We start from the raw sequence: 20,550 nt of genomic DNA, 5'->3' as shown, positions 1-20,550 counted from the left end.
GTGGTGGGTAGTTCAAACCAGAACATTGTGGCAAAGTGCGCATGGAATATTTGGGCTGAAGTTTTTGGACAAAAGAAATTCCTCGATTGAGTTGTGATAATCTGCAGGAATATGCAGATAAAACTCAGCTTGAAAAACCTTTCATCAAACACACCTAATATCTTAGTGGGCAAATGCACTGTACTGGGAATACTTTTACTTCCAATATGCAATTCCTTTTGCATTAATCTGTATTGAACTTCAAATGCCACTGATCAGCCCAAGTGCATACTCTGTTGAACGAACAGCTATTACACGAAGAATGCTTACATGGATGAGTTATTGCGGGACTGCTGATGCAATGCAGCATGGCTTCCAACACCTCAGTAAAGTAAAGGCAGAGAGAAGCACCCATATCATCATGCAATCCACACCCTGCAGATCCTTATATAGCAGCATGTTCACGGCACAGATGGTGGAGCACCAGAGAGAGCTTTTTCTTGTTACTTAAATTTGATTTTAAATCATGAATAAAGATAAAAACATGAACACAAAATATAGCATGCGGTAGTACCCACAACTTGGAGTAGTGGTTGGGGAGAGTGGGGTGGGAGGGTGAAAGACAGACGGTAAATTTCATTGTAGTGGAAAACCCACTATTAAATCTAAGGAGAAATAAAAGCATTGGCTGCCAGATGTACTGGCCACGAGTGGGCAGGCTACACTGTGAGGATGCCCCTGGTAGCTAGTAACATAGGGTTTGCCATCACTATCTGTAACAGCACTAACTGAGGGACCAGGAATGGTTCATGACCAGGAAATAAGTTGTAACTTGGAAGAATGTCTGCCTGAAACTTGCTTAATGTTGCTAACAGCATTTTGGATTCTGACCCACAAAAGAGGAGTGAGAGACTGATCTGAGGAACAGCCTTGACACTTTTGCATCCTGCAAGATACCCGTACTATACACCCATGGTTCAAGTGAAGTAGACACAGCTGAAGAGGAGGTGTAACAGACAGTGCAGACAAAACTTCAGTCAGACCTCCGAGAGGCAAGAGAACAAGGAGAGACACAGCAAAATCTTAAACAATAAAATGTGTAGCTACGTGGAGTTTGAGCAAGAAAAGGGAAGAGAGGAATGGGCATGTTAAAGTGAACGTCATTTTTTTCCTTTAAAAAATGTTTTATTGAACACTTGAATGAACGGTAGAAAAATACAATGTTATTCACTGTCTTTACAACTCTGGCAGCTAAAGCAAAATACTTGTGTGATCAAGAGAAAGGCTCAATTCTTTGATGAAGTTACTGGCAGAAACTAAAGCCACATTTTTGCTACCTTTGATGTGAGTTTATAGCTGACATGCTGTAAAACCTCCAGCCTAGGAGGCACCGAGTATTTTACTCTGATCTCAGCTAGAAGAAAAGCTCCCATCCCCTGAGGCTGGGTTTAAGATGACTGCAGATTGATGAAATTCAAATCTAAGTAACCCCGACAGATCCCACTTTCCCCCTTCCCTTCCTCGGGTAAATTTCCACTGGAGAAATCTATTGCACATAAGGGTCCCCTTTTTGACATGAATGGTGGTAGATGATGGTAGAGACTGAAAGAAGCACAATCACTATATGATTGTTCTGAGCCTAAATCAGAACTTATTGGAAATTCCCAATGTATTCATTACAACAACCAATAACTTGCATTTATATAGCACCATCACCACGTAAAGGAATGCACAAAGAGCTTCACCAAATATTAATGTATTACTCCAGCTACCTGTCCCCAAACAATGAGATGAGTAGCCAATTCAACTAATTTTTGTGGAGTAGATGTAGGGGAAGATCAGCCAAAAATATCAAGAGGAATTTATTGAAAGCCTGGGAACTGGAAAGAAATTTGCAATCAAGGTGTGAAAAAGCTACTGGGGCTAGCTTGTGATCTTTAATAAAAATAATCCCTGCATTTTATATAGCGCCTTATCACGGCATTGAGATGTTTCAAAGTGCTCACAGAATAGGCTGTAAAGTGGATTAACTGTGTATTTTTGAGGGCAAAATGCGGCAGCCAATTACTCAAGCAGTGTCCCACAAACAGTCGTGGACTGACTGGACTTTGTGAAAGGTTTTAAATAGTTAAGAATTTGGACTCTCACATTATGGTTTATTTTAATGATGAACTGGACAGGAATCATCACACGAGAGGTATGATGAAGAAATCTCTTTGGTCCCATTTGACCTCAGACTTCTAGGTGTTTCTTAAATGAGTCCAGCATCCAAGCTTCCACCACCCCTCCAGATAACTCATTCCAGCTGTTGATTCATCCTCTTTGTATAGAAATACTTATTTCCTGGTGTTTGTCCTCAACTTGCGCTAAATCGAAAACTGTGTGGCTGAAGGCATGCTTGAAAAGATAGGAGGAGATTTTAAAAATGGGGGCAGGCGGCTAATTCTTTGTAATGAAGATGTATCCACCTCCATTCAACTTCCAGCCCCTGTTAACACCATCCTGAATAGCCCTGTTTGTACCCCACAAACCCTTACTCAGAGGCCACCCTTACATAAAGGCCACTTTCACCCAGTAACCCGTGTGGTTGTTGAAGACAGGTTTGAATGTATTCAATTTGAATACAATAACATATATGTGGAGTCCTGTAGCTCATTGATTAGAGCACTCGCCTCGCAAGTGAGAGACTTGGATTTGATTCCCGGCAGGGTGAAATGTTGGACAAGTTTCTTTACTCTACACGTCTCTATTTACCTAGCAGTAAGTAGAAACCCATTGTTAGTCGACTGGCGGATTGCTTTTCTGGGGGGTAATAATTCCTTCGAAAATAATAATAATAAATTGGTCACTCGACCCACAACTGTTTGTGGGACACTGCTGCCACATTTCGCCCACAAAATAGTCAATTCACTTTACAGTATATTCTGTAAAGCGCTTTGAGACGTTTCAAAGACGTGATAAAGCACTATATCAAATGTATAGGTTATTATTATCACAGAGGGACTCTACCATGATACTCTACTTTTAAGAAATATATGCAGCTTTATTATTAGTGTAACTGTTTGAAATACGTCTCAAGGAAAACATTCTGATATTAAACCTAAACTCCGAGAGTTAAACACATAAACTGTGCAAGGCTGATCATTAAACTTGCAGACTCCAGCATAAACATCCTGATCCTGTTTACACCAACAGTTCACTGCAGGTAGTGGCTCAGCCCTCAAGAGGCAGCTCCCAGTGGCAATGATGATTCAGCCTTGGATTTCCAAACAAGATCAGAGTTCTAATGCAAAAGGGGAAGGTGATACAAATAATTTGCTGTATCCTGTTAAAGCCAGTGTTAGAGGGATGATTTATGGCTTGTGCTTAGTGCAAATTGGCTATAAAATACAATCACTCCACTTTACAGCAAACACTGTCAGCCTGGACTGACGTAGACTGGAATCTACAACCTTCTGACACCAGATGCAAGAACAATAAACTCAGAACAACACTTTCAGATCTGCCAACACAGCAGAACGAAAAGATACAAGTTCTTAAAAGAACCTACAGAAAATCCACCAAGAATTAAGACTGAATTGAAGAATTTGCCAAATTCTGCATCTTCTGAAATAGTAATAGCAAATAGTGTTTAAGTCTAGACCCAGATAGAATTTGTGCAGGTGGGCAAGATTGGGAAATAAGACTTATCACATAAATAACGGTCATATGCGCAAGTAAGCAGAGGGACACATACAACAGTGCTCTAATAGAAGGCAAAAAGAGACAATATGCCTTCATAAGAACAGAGGAAAGGAGAACAACGACAGGCAAAATTGAAAAATATATACTGTGGTATCTATTGCACAAGCACTTTGTATAAGGAACAATAAAGTTGAAAATGTGATATTCACGAGCCAGAACCTTACATTCCCTATAAACTCGCTAACTCATTGGGATGTGGAAATCGAAATTTGATAAATCGTCAATGGCAGTCTGCACCCAATGTTTTGCGTCGCAATCTTTTGTCAGATTTTTCAGGCCTTTTTCTCACCTAGATCTCAACTTCTGGTTTGTGAGTAACCTCATTTTTAACCAAATGCACCAGAATATCGTTCAATAAAAGTTCAGAATAAAAGCTGTTCACTGACCGACTGGTGAGTTTTGGCAGAAACCGTCTTCACTGCATCAGGATCCCAGATAACCAGGTCACAATCCGATCCTACAGCTACTCTCCCTTTTCTTGGGTAGAGATTGAAGATTTTGGCAGCGTTGGTGCTTGTTACAGCAACAAACATGTTCTCATCCATTTTTCCAGTGGCCTGTTGGGACAGACTAATTAGTATCGCTGCTCATTCCAAAGACTTACACAACTGAAACATAGCTGAGAATGAAAACGTTCTGCTAACTGCACCTACATGTAGAATAGCACCTCATAAAGAGGTCACATTATTTCCAATCAAGAAGGCTTGAGCTGACTGGATTCCCCCACACTTACACTGAACTGTTCACAATGAATGGTGCAAATTCCGTTATACTGACAGGGAAGCTGTGAGTGGGAAGCCATAATGCCTGCGATGCAAGACAGAGCTTTCCAGGTTCCACTGGGTATGTTATTGTGCCTGGGGTTAGTTTCTGACAGGTCCCCACCTCGATCAACGGATTCCATGTTTACAAATATCTATCAGGGGACAGGGCTCATGTGGAAAATCTCACACTGGAGTACGTTTCAGACAACTGCCAGGCCAAACTTCATTATCCTCAAATCGGGAGCCACTGTCTTTTCCTATTGCCAGATAGGATATCTCTCATGCAGTACTTGGTAATGGGTCAAAGTCTATTCAATCCTTGGCTTACAGCAAAAAGGGAACAGAACAGCAATGCTCTAAAGTCACGTACCACTGCCTTGTCCCAGAGGATGGACATTCGTTCTTCTGCTCCGTTTGTGCCCTCGGGAATCTGGGTGAAATCGTCCTTACCGATCGCCTTCTGTGCTGTGCTGAATGTACAGTGACTGCTTCCGACCACCTGCAAGTCACCGCTGTAAAGGGACAGGTGCCATCAGCACATACAACCTCACCTCTAACAGTCAGAACAAGGCATCTGTCTCAGCATCTGATCGGTTATCTACGCCTAAACCCATCCTTTTCACGTATTTTCCGCTTTCTTTGGACAATGCAAAAAGGAGTTCTTGTGGTTCCCCATTATTTACAACTTTTAAATACTTTTTTGCTTCAAGATGATAATCACCCATTTTCCCCGCTTTGTTGCACCAGGTTTTAGTAGCAAGTATTTCCAGGTCAGCAGGAGGAGCTCCCAGGTCAAATATAGGGACTACAAATGTTTGTGGTAAAAAATCTTTAAATGGCTTTTCTCCCTAGTCTGTCCATTCAAGTGAAGTCTGAAGAGACAGGTTCACAAAGGGACGAGCCTTTGCAATTTGTAACAGATTATGAAAGAATTGCGTTTCTTTTTTCCTGTTAGGAATATAGTATCATGAGGCAAGTATAAATATATTTTTATTTGATTAAAAAAAAGTCCTAAAACAGCTTCTCTGATTGCCCGGTAGGCAAAGGCACCACTTGGTGTAGCTCTAAACCCACTGTCAAGATTAAAATCCCAATCTGTGCTGAGTTTGCTGATCTGAGTAAGGGCAGCAGTTAGAGCTACAATCAGCATTACCGCCCCTTCTGGGCAAAGAAAAGAAAAAATCAACTGGGCTTCCATTCCAGGATACAGTCCATAACAAGTGACCTATTAAGGAGAGATTAAGTTCTGCCAGGTGGATAGTAAGAAGTCTGCATTCTGAATTGACTTTTCCAATTCCTGCTACTTAATTCTACATTTCAGCGCCCTGAGACTCTACCCCGCACAAAAAGCACTATATAAGTGCAAGTTGTTGCTGTGCACTTCAGATCCTACTGAGCTTTACCTTGCTATGAGGGAAACCAGATAATCTGGAGTGGTGGGATCAGGACTCAGGGGTGGGGAAGTGACAAAAGCGGCAGCTTTGGCCCAGTTTTTGCTCCAATAGTGTGTTCCATCTGTCCCAAGACTAGCACTGATTGGCTCCCCAAAGACAACATTCCCTAGAAACCACAAAAAAGAAACATTGTGTGTTTACAGTCATTCTACAACATCTTTGCACTTAAAAGATGAATCAATCACACCAACAGGAAGTGAAAGTTGGGCCCCACCTTTTTTCTTGGCTTGCGCGATGATGTCAGCAGCATTCTTACTCATTACTTTCGTGACATAAAGGGGACAGTTGGTCTGGCCAGCGATCGTGATTGCACGAAATACAGCTTCTGCTTCCAGCTGAATAATAAAGAACACATTTAAAGGCTCGAGTCTCACTTTACAACAAAAACATTTGGCTCAAGCAGCTCCATCTGCTTGGGGAACAGCAGTAACCTTCTGCAGAAAATAGAAACTACATGATGTGACAAACCTCTACTAACTGCTGGCAAAGGGTAATGGAGACCTCTCTGGTCTGTTCAGGTTACACTCACCTGGAGGAGCTAGGTCCAAGGTACATTCAACTCCCTTCACCGCCTTCCCCCTCCGGCTGCAATCTTTTCCAGTCTGCCCTCCTCTGCTTTTCACTCTACTTGTTCCTCACTTGCACCATCAGTCTCCTTTTCAGACACCATCCCACTGCTCTCTGGAACTCTCTCACTAAATCATTTTGGCTTACTTCTCTCCCCCCACCTTGTTCCCTCTCTCCATACCTTCAAAATCCATGTCACTTTTTGTTCCTTGAATGTAGTAAATTGGGATGTTGGGGGTGGGAGGGGTTTGTTAAATTTGCATTCCATGTAGAATTCATCACATCAAACGGACAAGAACGGATTCCTGACATGTTCTCAATGGTGAATTTGGAGAATTCAAGTGCAGCTTGCTGAATGCATTCTTCACTGTAGTTGGGCCACTGGCCTTTAAACAATATTGCTCACTAAAAAGCTGCTGGTGAATGCAGCGATCCACAAGCCAACACTGTAGACACATCTTCTCCAACTTCACTATTGAGAAGGGAATGTGCGGATCTGCCACGCTTTTATCCAAAGTTAAAGCCGGCAACAGAGAAAGAGAAAGAAAGTGAGCACATTGAGAGCCTGGGCAGGGAGCTCGGAAGTTAAGTGAGTGTTTCAGATTTGCAGAAGTCCAGTCCTCTCTACAACTACACAATTTTCACCTACCTCAGAGGTGGCCCTTAATCTGCACAGCCTGTTCGCTGATCATATAACTCATTCTGTACTAAATGTACTAATTATAATTAGTACAGAAATGTACAGTACTGATCGGAGACATCTATTTTAAAAAATCCTCACATATGATATAGAGCCTTTCACGTCAGAGGACATCTCAAAGTGCTTCACAATATTTACTGTAAAATGTAAAAGACACTGCTTCCGAGAGAAATGTTAGAATGTGTTACAAGTGTCATGGTAACACTTAAGTCCTCCTGTTACCATGACTGGGAATGTTGATTCAATCCCAGCAGGTTTCCATATCCAGCAGTGGGCTGGGATCTCTGCCAGCATGATCACAATGCACCGAAGGTTAGGACTGAACCCCGTTCCCACTGGAATTCAGTAGTGCAGAGCCAGGGGCAGGGGAGGGCTGTGTCATTACAGAACCACACCTGGAGATCCCCAATTAAAGTGCCTGTTAAGAAAGTGCACCAGAGCTACCATCCAGTGCTTGGAAAGGCACCATAAAACACTAGTCATTTTGTAAATCTTCACTGGGGGAAAGAAAAAAAATTGCTGCTGTTTTTCTTGCACATCATATGATGCATGATATCATCCATGGCACTGGCACGCATTCCTGACCACTGAAGTCCTCAAGGACTCCAGACTTTTATCAGTGCGTGGTTTACATTGTAAGCACAGGGTATGTTGTTCCATTAGCCGAGTTATGTTTTCACAAGGTAGTTATTCATATCTCATCATTTCAGAGTCTCTGCAACAGGAAATGGCCTCTTTGAAAGTCTGAATGTCCCCTCTAGAAACATCAGCTAAAAATTACCGAGTGGAAGAGACATTTTCTTCAGCATTTTACCAAGTAATAAAAGGGAGAAATAAAACATGTGGATGAGGTTGGGCTGCTGCCTTCTTCTGTGGCTGCTTGAGGCTTCACTTTACGCTGATTATTTTGGTCTCCAGTTAAAGGGGAGATGTTGAAACAGATTCCCCACCCGCCCTCCGTGCCGTTGTGAAAAGGTGAAAGATTGTATCAGCCCACATCAATCACATACTGTTCCTGAACAGTTCAGGATGGCAGCACCATAGCTGGTCACCTGAAAACCAATTCGCTCGCTCAGAGGAAAAAAGATTTACTTATTGTGAAGCCCCATCTGCCTCCCCTATCTCCCCTCCCAACACACTGGAGTTGTAGAAGTGTTTGGTGGCATAAACTGCCTTTTCTCAAAACAAATCTCGCATTATGCGATGCTGACTCACGAGATATCAATTCTGAGGAGAACTTGGGTCACAATTGAAGTCTCGTGCCTCAGGAACATAGACAGTTTATGACCAAGGGAATAACTACAGAAAATTCAGGTTACACTTCACAACCTCTTTTTCTACTGTTAATCCACTGGTTATGCTGTTCAAGCACCTTCCTGAAGCCCATTAGCTGTGACAATTACCATACTGAACAAAGAGAACAGGATTACCTCCTCTGGCCTGCTAAGCACGTGTCCCTCTGGACCTGTGATCCCCATTTCCAGCAAGCGTTTTTGTTCCTAAAAGAAAAATAAATTGTAGAAAACAGTCAGTATGCAAGCCTTCCCAGATGGCTCAATGAACAATGTGTATTGGCAGGAAAAAAATTGGACATTGTGGGAGGCACCAAATGGTATCCCTTTAGCATGCAACTTATCAAGCAGGTTCACCCTGTCCATTAAAGCTTTGAGGATATGTCTACACTGACCCAGTTCAGCCTCAAGGATATCCCACTTATTACCATCTCCCCCCACCTAGTTAATTTTCAATACGGCGCTTGTTTCACCAACCTTAAAAAGGGTGAAGCAATGAGAGGACCTCCAGGATTTACACCTGCAATATAGTAGTACTCAAACAACTGAGCTACTTGGAAAAGAGAAGAGTGAATGTCCTTCACAATTCATTGAATAATAATCCTTGCATTTGGTACAGCGCCTAATCAAACCATCAAGACTTCTCAAAGCGCTTCACAGGATCTTACTAAGTGATGTGACCCTGTATTTTGTGGGCGATCCTTTACCCCTACCTCAAGCATGTGGACGGTGCTTTACCTGATCAATTATGTCACCGTTTTCAGCGTGGACCTGCAGTATCCCCCCAAGCTCTCCCACGTACTTGCAGATTTCATAGAGCTGGAACACAAGGAGGAAACAGGTCAGTTTACACATGAACAGGCCAAAGGCACATTATAAAGTCTTACTGAAGCATATGACAATTGGCAGATGACAAAAAGGTATATTTATTCAAGCAATATATCAGGACAGTATGTACTCAGTTATCTACATTCAAGTTTTGAAACATTTTCAAGTCTAGAAACATTACCAAAGAAACAAAGCTTGGTGTGAGATAAAGCCACTTAGCTCAACACACATCCAGAGAGAGAAAGAGGGAGAGAGAAAGGGAGAGTTTGAGAAAAAGAGATAGAGTCGAAGTCTACAAATTGATATTTTTTAAATCTTGCCAGTAAAATACAAGTGCTTAAATATATAGTAACTGTAAGTCAACGATTATCTTTCTTAAAATTTAAAATGTGTGCCTTACGGCTCAGGGATTCGAGTAAATTAAATTTTTAGATTTTATCTCAACATTCAACGATGTAAACCTATATTGAGCCCAAGTAAAAACATGTAGGTTTTCTGTTTACCTCCACATTTGACATCTGATAGTAATCTTTGTACGCCATGTAAACTAGGAAAGAGTTCACACCTGTTGGTGAAAAAACAGTTTAGAGAATGGTCACCCAGAAAGGGGACTTGCATCAGCTGTACCAAGTGAGACAATAAGTTAATGATGCACACTGCAGCATTTCTAAACCTCTGGATATTAGAATCCACAGAACAGAGGTTCAAATCCTCTAGTACTGGGGGAGTGCTGCATTGTCAGGGGAGATGCCCTTCAGGTGAGAAGTTATACTGCTTTTTCTTCAGGTGAACATTAAAGATCCCACAGCACTATTTGAAAAAAAAGTTTCACCTGGTGCTCTGGACAGTGATTCTCCAAATGAATTGGCCGTTCACTTGATGATTCACCTGACAATTGCCCTCTCATTACAGAAGGACGAGAGGATGGTGTTGTGTGTATTCTGGGAGAATGAGGTCAAATGGACCAAAGGGTCTTCTTCCACTGAAACTCTCTTACAACTGTGTAATTCATCCTTAAATTCAACCTCCTGTTTCTTAGTTATCTCATGCCCCTCAGACGTTATATCAATAATTAATTTGTTCCCATTTGTTTACACATGACAAGCCTTGTAATTCTTGTTAAATCACTTGGACTGAATAATTCATGGTAACCCATTGTTCTTTAAATGCTACCAACTGCAACCAGGTGTAGGAACAAATGTGTGGAAGTCTCATTAATAATTCACTGGAGGGCACAGCTGAGACAGCAGTTCCTAGTGTAGCACAGCTCGCCCTGTGACAGCCAAACACGCAGTCGTTAACAATTGTTTCCAACAAGTATACAATGACCCCATCTGGAACAACAATAATTTGCGCTGGCATAACATCTTTCATATTGGGAAAATGTCAAAGATGGAGTGGGCACCCGAGCTATATCTTTGCATTTAATATAACGGCGTTCACTTTGGGAGGAGACGCTTTATACATTCATTGTCAAATGCAGTGACTGTGCATTTTGTAGGCGAATGCGACAGCCAATTTGCACGCAGTAATGACCCACAAAAAGCTCAAGAAGCAGAATTAAAAGAGAAATAGGGGCAAAGGGTGGGGGGAATGGCTACCTGAGCAAAGCACAGTATTCTTGGGGGAACCTTAATATTTAGAATTGGCAACAAGGTTCTTACAGCCAAGCCTGATCCTGTCGTTACTTGTTCAACCACTCGCTAGTGATAAAGAACAGAAACGATGTTGGGGAGTTCTGAACTAATCACAACACTCTTTCCTCGGCTGACATTAGCTAACGCAATACAGACCAAGGATGGAACATAGCATATTTCTGGTGTGTTTGGTGCAGCTGCTTACTGAATACATTCACTGGGAGCCACTGGGGAAGCTCTAAATTATTTTTTTTAATCTGAATGTACTTCTGAAAAAAATTCACAGTCGGGGGGAACAGGGTTGGCAAATGAAAACTGAAAAGGTCAAACAGAGAAGCAAAATATGGGTCAAAATCTGGGGCTGCTTAACAAGGGCTGTTCTCAAACATAGAGGCACTGAACTGAAGAGCTTTCTGTGATCCTGCGCTGCCTGCGGACTCCATGTCAATCGGTCCTCCAGAATGTCATAGAATATAAAAATATGAACTGACGCTCTCAGCCTTCAGACAATCACCACATAGAATTTTGGAAAATTCTTAATTAAGCCTTAATTTAGAAGCTAGTTTTCTTTCATGATATTCATAAGACACTGTTTCCAAAATAAGACTGATTTTTTACAGAATGCAAAATTCTGCAATGGTTTTTTTTACATCAATGGTCTTAGTGCTAGGACATGATGAGCAGCTTTGGGGCTCTGTTGTACAGACCCTTGTCACACTGGCCCCTGATGCAGTCAAACAGTGAACAGACCTTTCTCTTTGACCAGAGTCTGAATCTCCTCTTTGACGCCCTCGTTCCAGTCAGTGATGTCCATGTGGAGCGAGTAATCGCAGCAGGCTTTGCTGTCCGCCCAGTCCCGCCACTTCTCGTAAGCTGCGATGACGCCGGTCTCAGGGTCGGGGATCACGTGGTCGACTGAAACGAAAATAAAACTTGGTCAAATTTGAGGCAGCCACTAGCTGACAGCCATGCTCACCCCCAGTTTAATGGTCATTAAAATAATAGAGTATAAAGGATGTCAACCAACCATTCAGCCCAGTGAAGTAAGCACATCCACCCCCTACCCTATTGTACCTGAACAGTATTTAACTTCTTTCTTTCAGAAACACCAGAGTCACTGCAGGGCTCCAGGAGATCATTACCTCTCAGGGCCTGCCACCACGCACAGACACAAAAGAGAGACACACACACACTCACTCACAGACACAGAGAGAGACACTCACAGACAGACACACACACAGTCACAGACACAAAGAGAGAGAGGGACACACACACACACATACATACTCACAGACAAAGAGAGAGAAACACACATACAGAGGAGAGAGACACTCACAAACACACACATCTGAGCAGCAGGGCCTCAGAGTGGAGTGAAGCTTATTTCTCGCTCACTGCTCTGTGTCGTTATTGTGGGGGGTGGGGGGCAAAGGGTGGGGGGGGGGGGTGTAGCGGAATGGGTGTATGTAGCAGATTTAGCAGGAAAACTGTGGCCACATTTTTCTGTTGGCCCATTTCATAAGTAAACCTGCCATGTAACGACTCATAGAAACAGGAGTAGGCTATTCAGCCCCTCGAGCCTATTCCACCACTCTATTATATCATAGGTGTTTTGTACCTCAACTCCTTATAACAGAGTTCTCCTGTATCAGTTTAAAACTATTATTCACTTTTACAAATGTTCCCTTTGTCTTACTTTCTCGTTTAATCCTAAGTAATACTGTATTCTAGAATTTCTCCATCTAGACATCAAGTTTATATAGAGCAGCAACAAGGTCTCCTCTTAACTGTTAACTCTTACCATTTAAACTGTAGCAATTACATTTCTCTTGGCCAGCTTTGTTTCACGACTAGTGTTGTTCTTCTCTGCTGCATTTTCAAAGCATGTATATGTGGTGAACAGAACTAAACACGGTATTAGCTGTGGTGTGCACTGCCCAATGTTGAGTACAATCTCAGACTTGTACTCTGTTTGTATACCACCACTATGCTTGTTTTTTAATTATCTGCTACACTCCCCTGACATTGAAAGTGCTGAGTCCACTTTATAAAGACGTAACAAAAAGATCTCTAGTGTGTGATGGGAAGGCAGTAAGGTGGAAGGATGGGATCAAGTGGGCCGAAATGCCTTCTTCATCCAACCCAATCTTGTGATCTTGTTAACAATTGGTGCGTGATAGATCCAATCTCTCAGTTGAGACACAAGTACATACGGCTTATATAGCAGTGTTTTGTGGAAGCATTATACACACACAGAATTCAACAATCTCAACATTAGACTCTAATTTACAGCATGTGAAAACGTGCAAATCATTATATATATAGTGATAATAATCCTTGCATTTGATATGCTGCCTTATCACATCTTCTGAGATGCCATAAAGCACCTCACAGAATATACTGCAAAGTGAATTGACTGCATATTTTGTGGGCGAAACACAGCAACCAATTGCGCACAGCAGTGTCCCACAAACATTTATGACCAATTTATTACTTAAAATTTTTTTTTGAAGGAATTATTACCCCCAGAAAGCGATCCGTCAATCGACTAAGAACCAGGTTCCTACTTACTGCTATGTAAATAGAGGAGTGTGGAGTAAGGAAACTTGACCAACATTTCGCCCTGGCCGGGAATCAAATCCAGGACTCTCGCTTGTGAGGCAAGTGCTGTAACCATTGAGCTACAGGACTCCATAAAGCGCCTTATCACGTCATTGAGACGTCTCAAAGTGCTTCACAGAATATATTGTAAAGTAGATTGACTGTATTTTCTGGGCGAAACGCGGCAACCAATTGCACACAGCAATGTCCCACAAACAGTCGTTTCTCAGATGTTTACAAACTTTAAAAGAAAGGTAACTTTAAAAGATTCTTCCTCTTTTTTTCAAACTTTCTGTGGACATGCACCACCTGTAGTTACTCAGATAGATCAACTCAGTGAAGGCCAATGTTTCTGATCCACCGGCCTTTCCTCTCCAAGGTTTCCCACAGATTATGCAATTGTCACAAAATGAAAAGGGTTTCAGGTGAGTCTTCCTCCTTCACTCACAAACATGACTGATCACTACTGATGTGTAATGAGTGTATATATTGGCTCCACTGGCTCCCCATCCCTCAGAGGATTGAGGTCAAAATTCTCATCCTCACCTTCAAGGTCCTCCATGGCCTTGCCCCCTCCTATCTCTCCGATCTGCTAACCCCTTATCAACCTGTCCACTCCCACTGCTCAGCAGGGGCCAGTCTGCTCCATGTCCCCTGCCTGGTCCGCCCCACCATCAGCAGTCGGGTCTTTAGCCACTCTACCCCCACCCTCTGAAACTCCATCCCACATTCCCTTCGCCTCACTCTCTCCCTTGCCTCCTTCAAGGCATGCCTCAAGACCCTGCTCTTGTGCCTTCGGCCACCCTCCTATCCTCTTTGCCCTTCACCCTCCCTAATCCTGGTCCCAACACACCCCCCCCACCTGGGTCCTAATCCCTGGCTGTCCATCACCTCGGGACATCCTCCTGACGTGAAAGGCGCTTTACAAATGCAATTTTGTATTGTATGATACAGGTCCAACCTGAATGTGCAAGCCTTAAGTGCTGCACTGCAAACAGGATATGAATATTGACCTAAGGACAGGATGAGACACACACCCTTTCCTTATTTCCTGCTTTCTTATGATCTAATTAACCTTGCAACACGATTACCAGTCCATTGCAGGCCACATGACACATTCGTTAATGTGTTGATTTTCTGTTTCACAGCAGTCTGTTGCATGTGCAGCCGGTGCTGAGGAATCCTATGCAACAAGAACAGGATTGCAAATGCCTTAAGCACATACACTCATTTCACTTAGAACACTTCACCCTTTCACTGGCCACATCTGATTAGAAAGCATCTCTGAAAATAGCCCCAAGCTCCCGACTCCTTATGACATTCTTTGTCTCCACTGAATGACTGGACTTTGTAATTTACTAACATATTTATTGGACTGTTTGCATTTCATTCACAAAATGGTTTATAATAGGGGGGAATTATAAATTGAGCTTTCAATTAAAGCTGCCATTGGCAAATTTTGTTCAAACCCAACATATATATTTGTGCTGGTTATCACCCTTACAAAAATAAATTGTCGCATTTTTTTATGCTAGGCGGAGAAGAGGTGGAAAAGCCTGTCTTTTTTGTTATATCTCACAGATGATTTGATTCAATGCAATTCACAGTCACTTCATGTGCTTATGAGGAAACCTCTTTGTCAGATGCTTTTCAATGGGGTGATAGTCCTTCAATAGTCATCAGAGATGGCAGCCACTTTCTTGTCTTTTGTCTGGTTGGATTCAAAGATTCTTAGCGAGGTGAAAGGGCAGGGTTCTAACCCACTGCACAAACCAATCACCTTTGAAAGAGCATCTGAGACGAGAGTCAACATGCAATTACACACAGAACAAAACAAAAAGTGAAAGCAGCACAACCCCTATGGGAAATGTTCCAATTACTAGAAATCCACATACTCACTAAAGAGTTTCATCCAGTGCTCAGATGGTTAATTTATTCCCCAGTGTAGAACCAGGCTGTACAGACCAGCAAACATCCCAGGTTCAATGCTCAATATGTGGTGAATTAGTTGATCCCAGCTGGGATGGGGTCAGGGGTGCAAAATTTGCCCTGAGGGCCTCTGCGATATGGACAGGAAAGAGGTTTCTGATGTGTTCATATGATTTTGTGTGTGTATGTGTATACAGAATACAAGGTCACTACATTTTACAGTATGTATTGTGAAGTGCTTTTTAGATATCCTTCTGACATGAAAGGTCCATGTCAAAGAGAGATGCTATATCAAACAAACTTTTACAACAGAATTCATGGGAATATAATCTCAATGTTAATCAGAGCCTCAAGGAGGGGGGGAAATAAAGCCTTCCTATACATTTCCCAATTACTATTAGGTGAAATTTTCTTTCAATTATTTAAATTGCATTTGACTGTCATTCTGTCTTTTTACGACGGAATCGTGGTTCTAATCTCTAAAGAGATTATGAAAAGTTGCCTATATGGTTTAAAACAAGCTTTAGGCCTGGATTAATTTTGCACAAAGAAACATTAGTCAAGTTGACACAGAATCCAGAGATGAAGTGAAGTGTACACAGAATGAGCCGTTAATGTAGATTTCCTTCCTAATTATTTATATATGTATTATATATATATGTATATAGAACTCACTCTCCCCACAAGGAACCTTTACATTTAAGTAAAATGGGTTTAGGGAAATGGGAGCTAAATGTGGAAGCCCGGGTGGGTGGTGTTGGGGAGGAGAAAGGAGAATATAAAACTCCACACGCCACACATCCCAAGCCTACACATTTTTAAAATCCCAAGTGTGCGTATGCGAATCTGTTCAAAGACTTAAAACAGCAAAAAATAATATTTCTGCAGTATGCTCTGTGCATGTGATGTGATTTGGGAGGTCAACAAACAAAGCTGTGTGCTTTAAACCTGACACCCTTTGTGGAAACGTTAAAGATTTATGCCTTGGTTTTACGGTGCCATTTGCTGTCACCATGGGGAAGCATTGAAATCCATATTTGGAACGTTCAGTGTATATTGGGAATTCTCCCAATTTTCCGACTTCCCCGCTGCCTTGAAAGGGGTTTTTTATATCCCCTTGGCAAGAGTTTTGAGTCATTGCTATGAGTAGCTCGTGTTGATGTGCAACATGTCTAACACAAGCCAGAGCTCAAGGTGCCGGTGATTTCTCTAGAGTGGAATTAGTCCTTTATAACCACATGGGTAAACTCCTCAGAAATGCTGCAGGGGCTTCAGCCAAGCAGTAATGACAGGGACTTGAAAACAGGCCTTGATAGTTCTTACCGTGCCCTGACTGCTCGCTAAGGTTGTGAACAGCGAGCCTCTTTTAGAATAGCAGCTAATGTGCAGCCAGAGTTTAACTCTCCTGATGCCTGCATTCATTTCCCCCCCTCCACACCCTCCCCCCTCTTCCTTCCTCCTCTTTAAACTGTTCCAATGTGTATCCGTAATGTATTGCCCAAAATAGAGAGGAGCGAGTTATTTCAGGTAACGTTATTGTGAAGTAATACTATTCTCAAGTTATCTCGTGCTCTGAAGCCTATAGTGAAAGCAGACTGTGTGCAACGAGGAATTAAAACCAGGCATTATTTCATTGTTAATGGCTACCATTCAGACTGGCATGTAGACTTGGCTAGCATGTGCTTAAAAGCACTTCTAATCAAATGGTTAACCTTGATCCCCACTTAGGGTTTACTGCTGATTTTGTTGGAAATGAACATTATTTATTTCCAGTATTTTAAATTCTGACAACTTTGCTCGGAAACAGATGGTGAAGTCACTTGAAATATTGGAAGTTACAATATCAGTCTCTTGGTACAGTAAACAGTACATACACTTGAAGGGACTGAACAGCACTTGTCTGCACACCAAAACTGTCATAATGAATATACCCTAACATATACATTTAATATAAATATCCTATTTATATTATAAATGAATATTTATGTGCCTGAGATCACCTCCCCACTCCCCACCACCACCCTGGCTCGGTGTTGTGCTCCACCAGTGTGAATCGTTCTGTGAGACTACCCTGCGTGATGGATCTATATAAATCAACTTATTTTTTTGTTCCCTAAACAATGTTATGAAAAGATTTCTGATATGCATAAAAAGGCCATTCTAATTTGCACCTCACAGAATCAATTTTCAATGTCAAACTATCCCAAGAGACACCAAATGGCACATTTGACTCCCCCTCCCCTATTGAAGGCTAGGTTTCTTTACTTACACTGGCTGTTCGGTTAGGCCTGGCTTCCTTTCATTCAGCAATGGCTAAACCGTTTCTACATTCAAAGTGCTCAGTGAGAAAGTGCTTTGAAACTGGGCCTCAAGTCACATTTAGCTTTCTTCATGACCTTTAGCTCTTTATATTCTGGATGTGGACAAACAAGGTTTTGTGCTCTACCATGACCGATTCACTTCATGATTAACACATGACATTTCCCTTCAATCTTTCTTTCAGTAAACACAGAACAGATTCTTGACTGAGCCTCTCGAGTTTCTAGAGGGCAATATGGTTAGAGATGCATTTTGAACTTCTAGAAAGTGACTCCGATCCTCCTTATAGAGATGAGGTGGTGGCGGGGAGCAGGGTTTCCTTACAGCAATCCTTAGAGAGGTACCGGGAACAGGATGCTTCCTACTCGGCTGCTGTTAACCCTACAAGCCAAAGCAATAGGATGGTCCTAGTTGGAAAAGCAGCGTGAAGCTTGCAACTAAAGAAAACTATGCAGTTTTAGCTGATTAAACTCCAGCAGTATTCTAACGCACACTCTGGGGTTTTCGAGCTTTGTCTCTCAACAATTTGTGCCTAAAAACTCTCGGGAATTAGGTAAACAAGGTGGGTCCCTCTAGGGAAAGAGTGTAAATTTCATCTGGAGACAAGGAAAATGTCCATGCTTAGGTCGGATGCATTTTGGAACTCTCAGCCTGATTTGGATACCTTTAAGCATGGCAATGGTTTCCGCATGTGTCAAACACCTGGCTAACCATAACAAAAAGTTACTTCAAAAAAGATCTTCTGAACGCGATACGGATACACCCCATCTAGTCCATAATCGCCATTAGTTGCAAAGCTAAGTTAGCTTACAATAGAGTGACAATTATCCACAACAATCAGTACTGGATCCAATGCAGCTAAGCAAAATGTAATACGAATCCTAACTGGATGTTCCTACTAAAATATTCTTCCATTGGGAGGTATACTGTCACTACAGTGCCACACTTTGAGAGACATTCTCTAGCATGTTCCTTCACTCCTTTACTCTCTATAACTCTTTCTTGAACTCTAAATCCACACTGCACAAAAGTATAAGTGGAGTCCTGTAGCTCAGTGGTTAGAGCACTCGCTTTGCAAGTGAGAGACCTGAGTTCAATTCCAGGCAGAGGGCGAAACCTTGGGCAAGTTTCCTTACTCCACACAGAGCCTAATAATAATCCCTCCAAAACCAAAAACAATAATAAAATTGGTCATTTTCAATCTACGACTGTTTGTGGGACATTGCTGTGCGCAATTGGCTGCTGCGTTCGCCCACAAATTTACAGTCAATTCACTTTACAGTGTGTTCTGTGAAGCGCTTTGGGACGTCCTTCCGATGTGAAAAGCGCTATATCAAATGCAAGGATTAAATTAAATTAAAAAATTACCTTTTTGTGGCCAACAAAATAAATCAAATTGTGCGAAGGAGTTTCAAATTGGTGAGATCCTGGAAAGATTTATGGCAATGTGTTGTAATTTCACTTGCAAGCCTACAAAATATAGTCAATTCATTTTACATTATACTCTGTGAAACACTTGGGAGACGTCTCGAAGATGTGATAAGGCGCTATATTAAATGCAAGGATAATTATTTTTATTATTATCAGCTCCAATGAGATCTCAGGTGCAAACTGAGGTCCTGCAACTCTGCATGACATGCAGAGGCTATCCTGCAGAAATGCTATTCAAGTCACAGGTAAGCAGCTTAGATATAGTGAGGCTATAGGGAGGAGCAAGAGTGTACAAAGGTATATTTGAGCTGAGGCACAAAAGCAGAAAGCTCAAGGACTATTGACCATAGCCATATCAGTAAAATAGAGAAAGCCTATTTTGATGAGGCTATAATTTCTGTTTATTTATTAATTAAACATGATCATTCTAAGCTTAGGTGACATCACATGATCACAAGATTGGTTTGGATGAAAAAGGCTAATCTATCCATCCAATCTCATCCTTTCCAAAACAGCCACTGTTTTACAGTCCCTCCATTACTGCATGACTTTTTAAATGAGCCCAGTTTCCTGGCCTCAACCACCTTTCAAGGCAACCTATTTAGGTCATTGATTACAACTTGCATTTATATAGCACCCTTCGCGGGGCAGTGCTTAATTAACCTCAGCATAAAGAAAAACTTACCGGTATCTGTCCTGAAATTGCCCTTTACGATTCTAAACCTATGTGTTCTTGTTCCACTGTCTTTATGCATCATAAAGTATTGATCTGGGTTTACTTTTTCAATCCTGTTTAAAATGTTATTCAACTTTATGAGGTCGCCTCTGAGTTATCTCCTTGAATATTGCATACAATACTCAAGGTGTGGTTTGATCAGAACACTATACAGACTGAGCAAAATAGCCCAGCATCCTGTTTGCCTCGATTATTGCTGACTCACACTGTTTTGACATAGTCAACAATAAGTCAACTAAAACCCCTAGATCTATTTCACGTGAGAGTGAAACCAATGCAGCAGCACTGACAGGTAGCACTGACTGATTGAATGTCACTGAAGCAATCCTGCCAAAGAGGAATCAATATTGTCAGGAGATATGTTGGCATCATGTTTTATAAACCTTCTCCGGATTACAAAGAGGGACTGGAAAGGAAATCCGAAGGCTCTGGGAAGGGGCAGAAATTGAAGCAGATATTGTATGTTGAAGCCACAGCTCATAGAGCAGAAAGCACTATTGGACACAAACCAACAGATACATTCATTTCCATTGTGTCCCTGTATCTGTTGGTTATAAAGAAAATCTCTA

The 20,550-nt window shown here is 41.8% G+C and overlaps 1 protein-coding gene across 4 annotated transcripts in view; it reads right to left on the bottom strand.

The window, feature by feature from the left end:
- Positions 1-20,550, bottom strand: part of LOC103177290 (dihydropyrimidinase-related protein 3) — an 81,244-nt gene that overhangs the window by 23,565 nt on the left and 37,129 nt on the right. For all 4 annotated transcript variants that reach the window (XM_007891390.2, XM_007891391.2, XM_007891388.2 and 1 more), the window contains exons 4-11: positions 11,716-11,880; positions 9,832-9,893; positions 9,239-9,319; positions 8,639-8,707; positions 6,156-6,276; positions 5,891-6,047; positions 4,858-4,999; positions 4,110-4,280 (exon numbers count right to left, since the gene is read on the bottom strand). In XM_007891390.2, coding sequence (XP_007889581.2) covers positions 4,110-4,280; positions 4,858-4,999; positions 5,891-6,047; positions 6,156-6,276; positions 8,639-8,707; positions 9,239-9,319; positions 9,832-9,893; positions 11,716-11,880 — 968 coding nt within the window. The remainder of the gene's footprint in view (positions 1-4,109; positions 4,281-4,857; positions 5,000-5,890; positions 6,048-6,155; positions 6,277-8,638; positions 8,708-9,238; positions 9,320-9,831; positions 9,894-11,715; positions 11,881-20,550) is intronic.

This window comes from Callorhinchus milii, unplaced genomic scaffold (genome assembly GCF_018977255.1).
Source record: "Callorhinchus milii isolate IMCB2004 unplaced genomic scaffold, IMCB_Cmil_1.0 Scaffold13, whole genome shotgun sequence".
Lineage (NCBI taxonomy): Eukaryota > Metazoa > Chordata > Chondrichthyes > Chimaeriformes > Callorhinchidae > Callorhinchus > Callorhinchus milii.
This window is presented reverse-complemented; position numbering and strand designations above follow the sequence as displayed.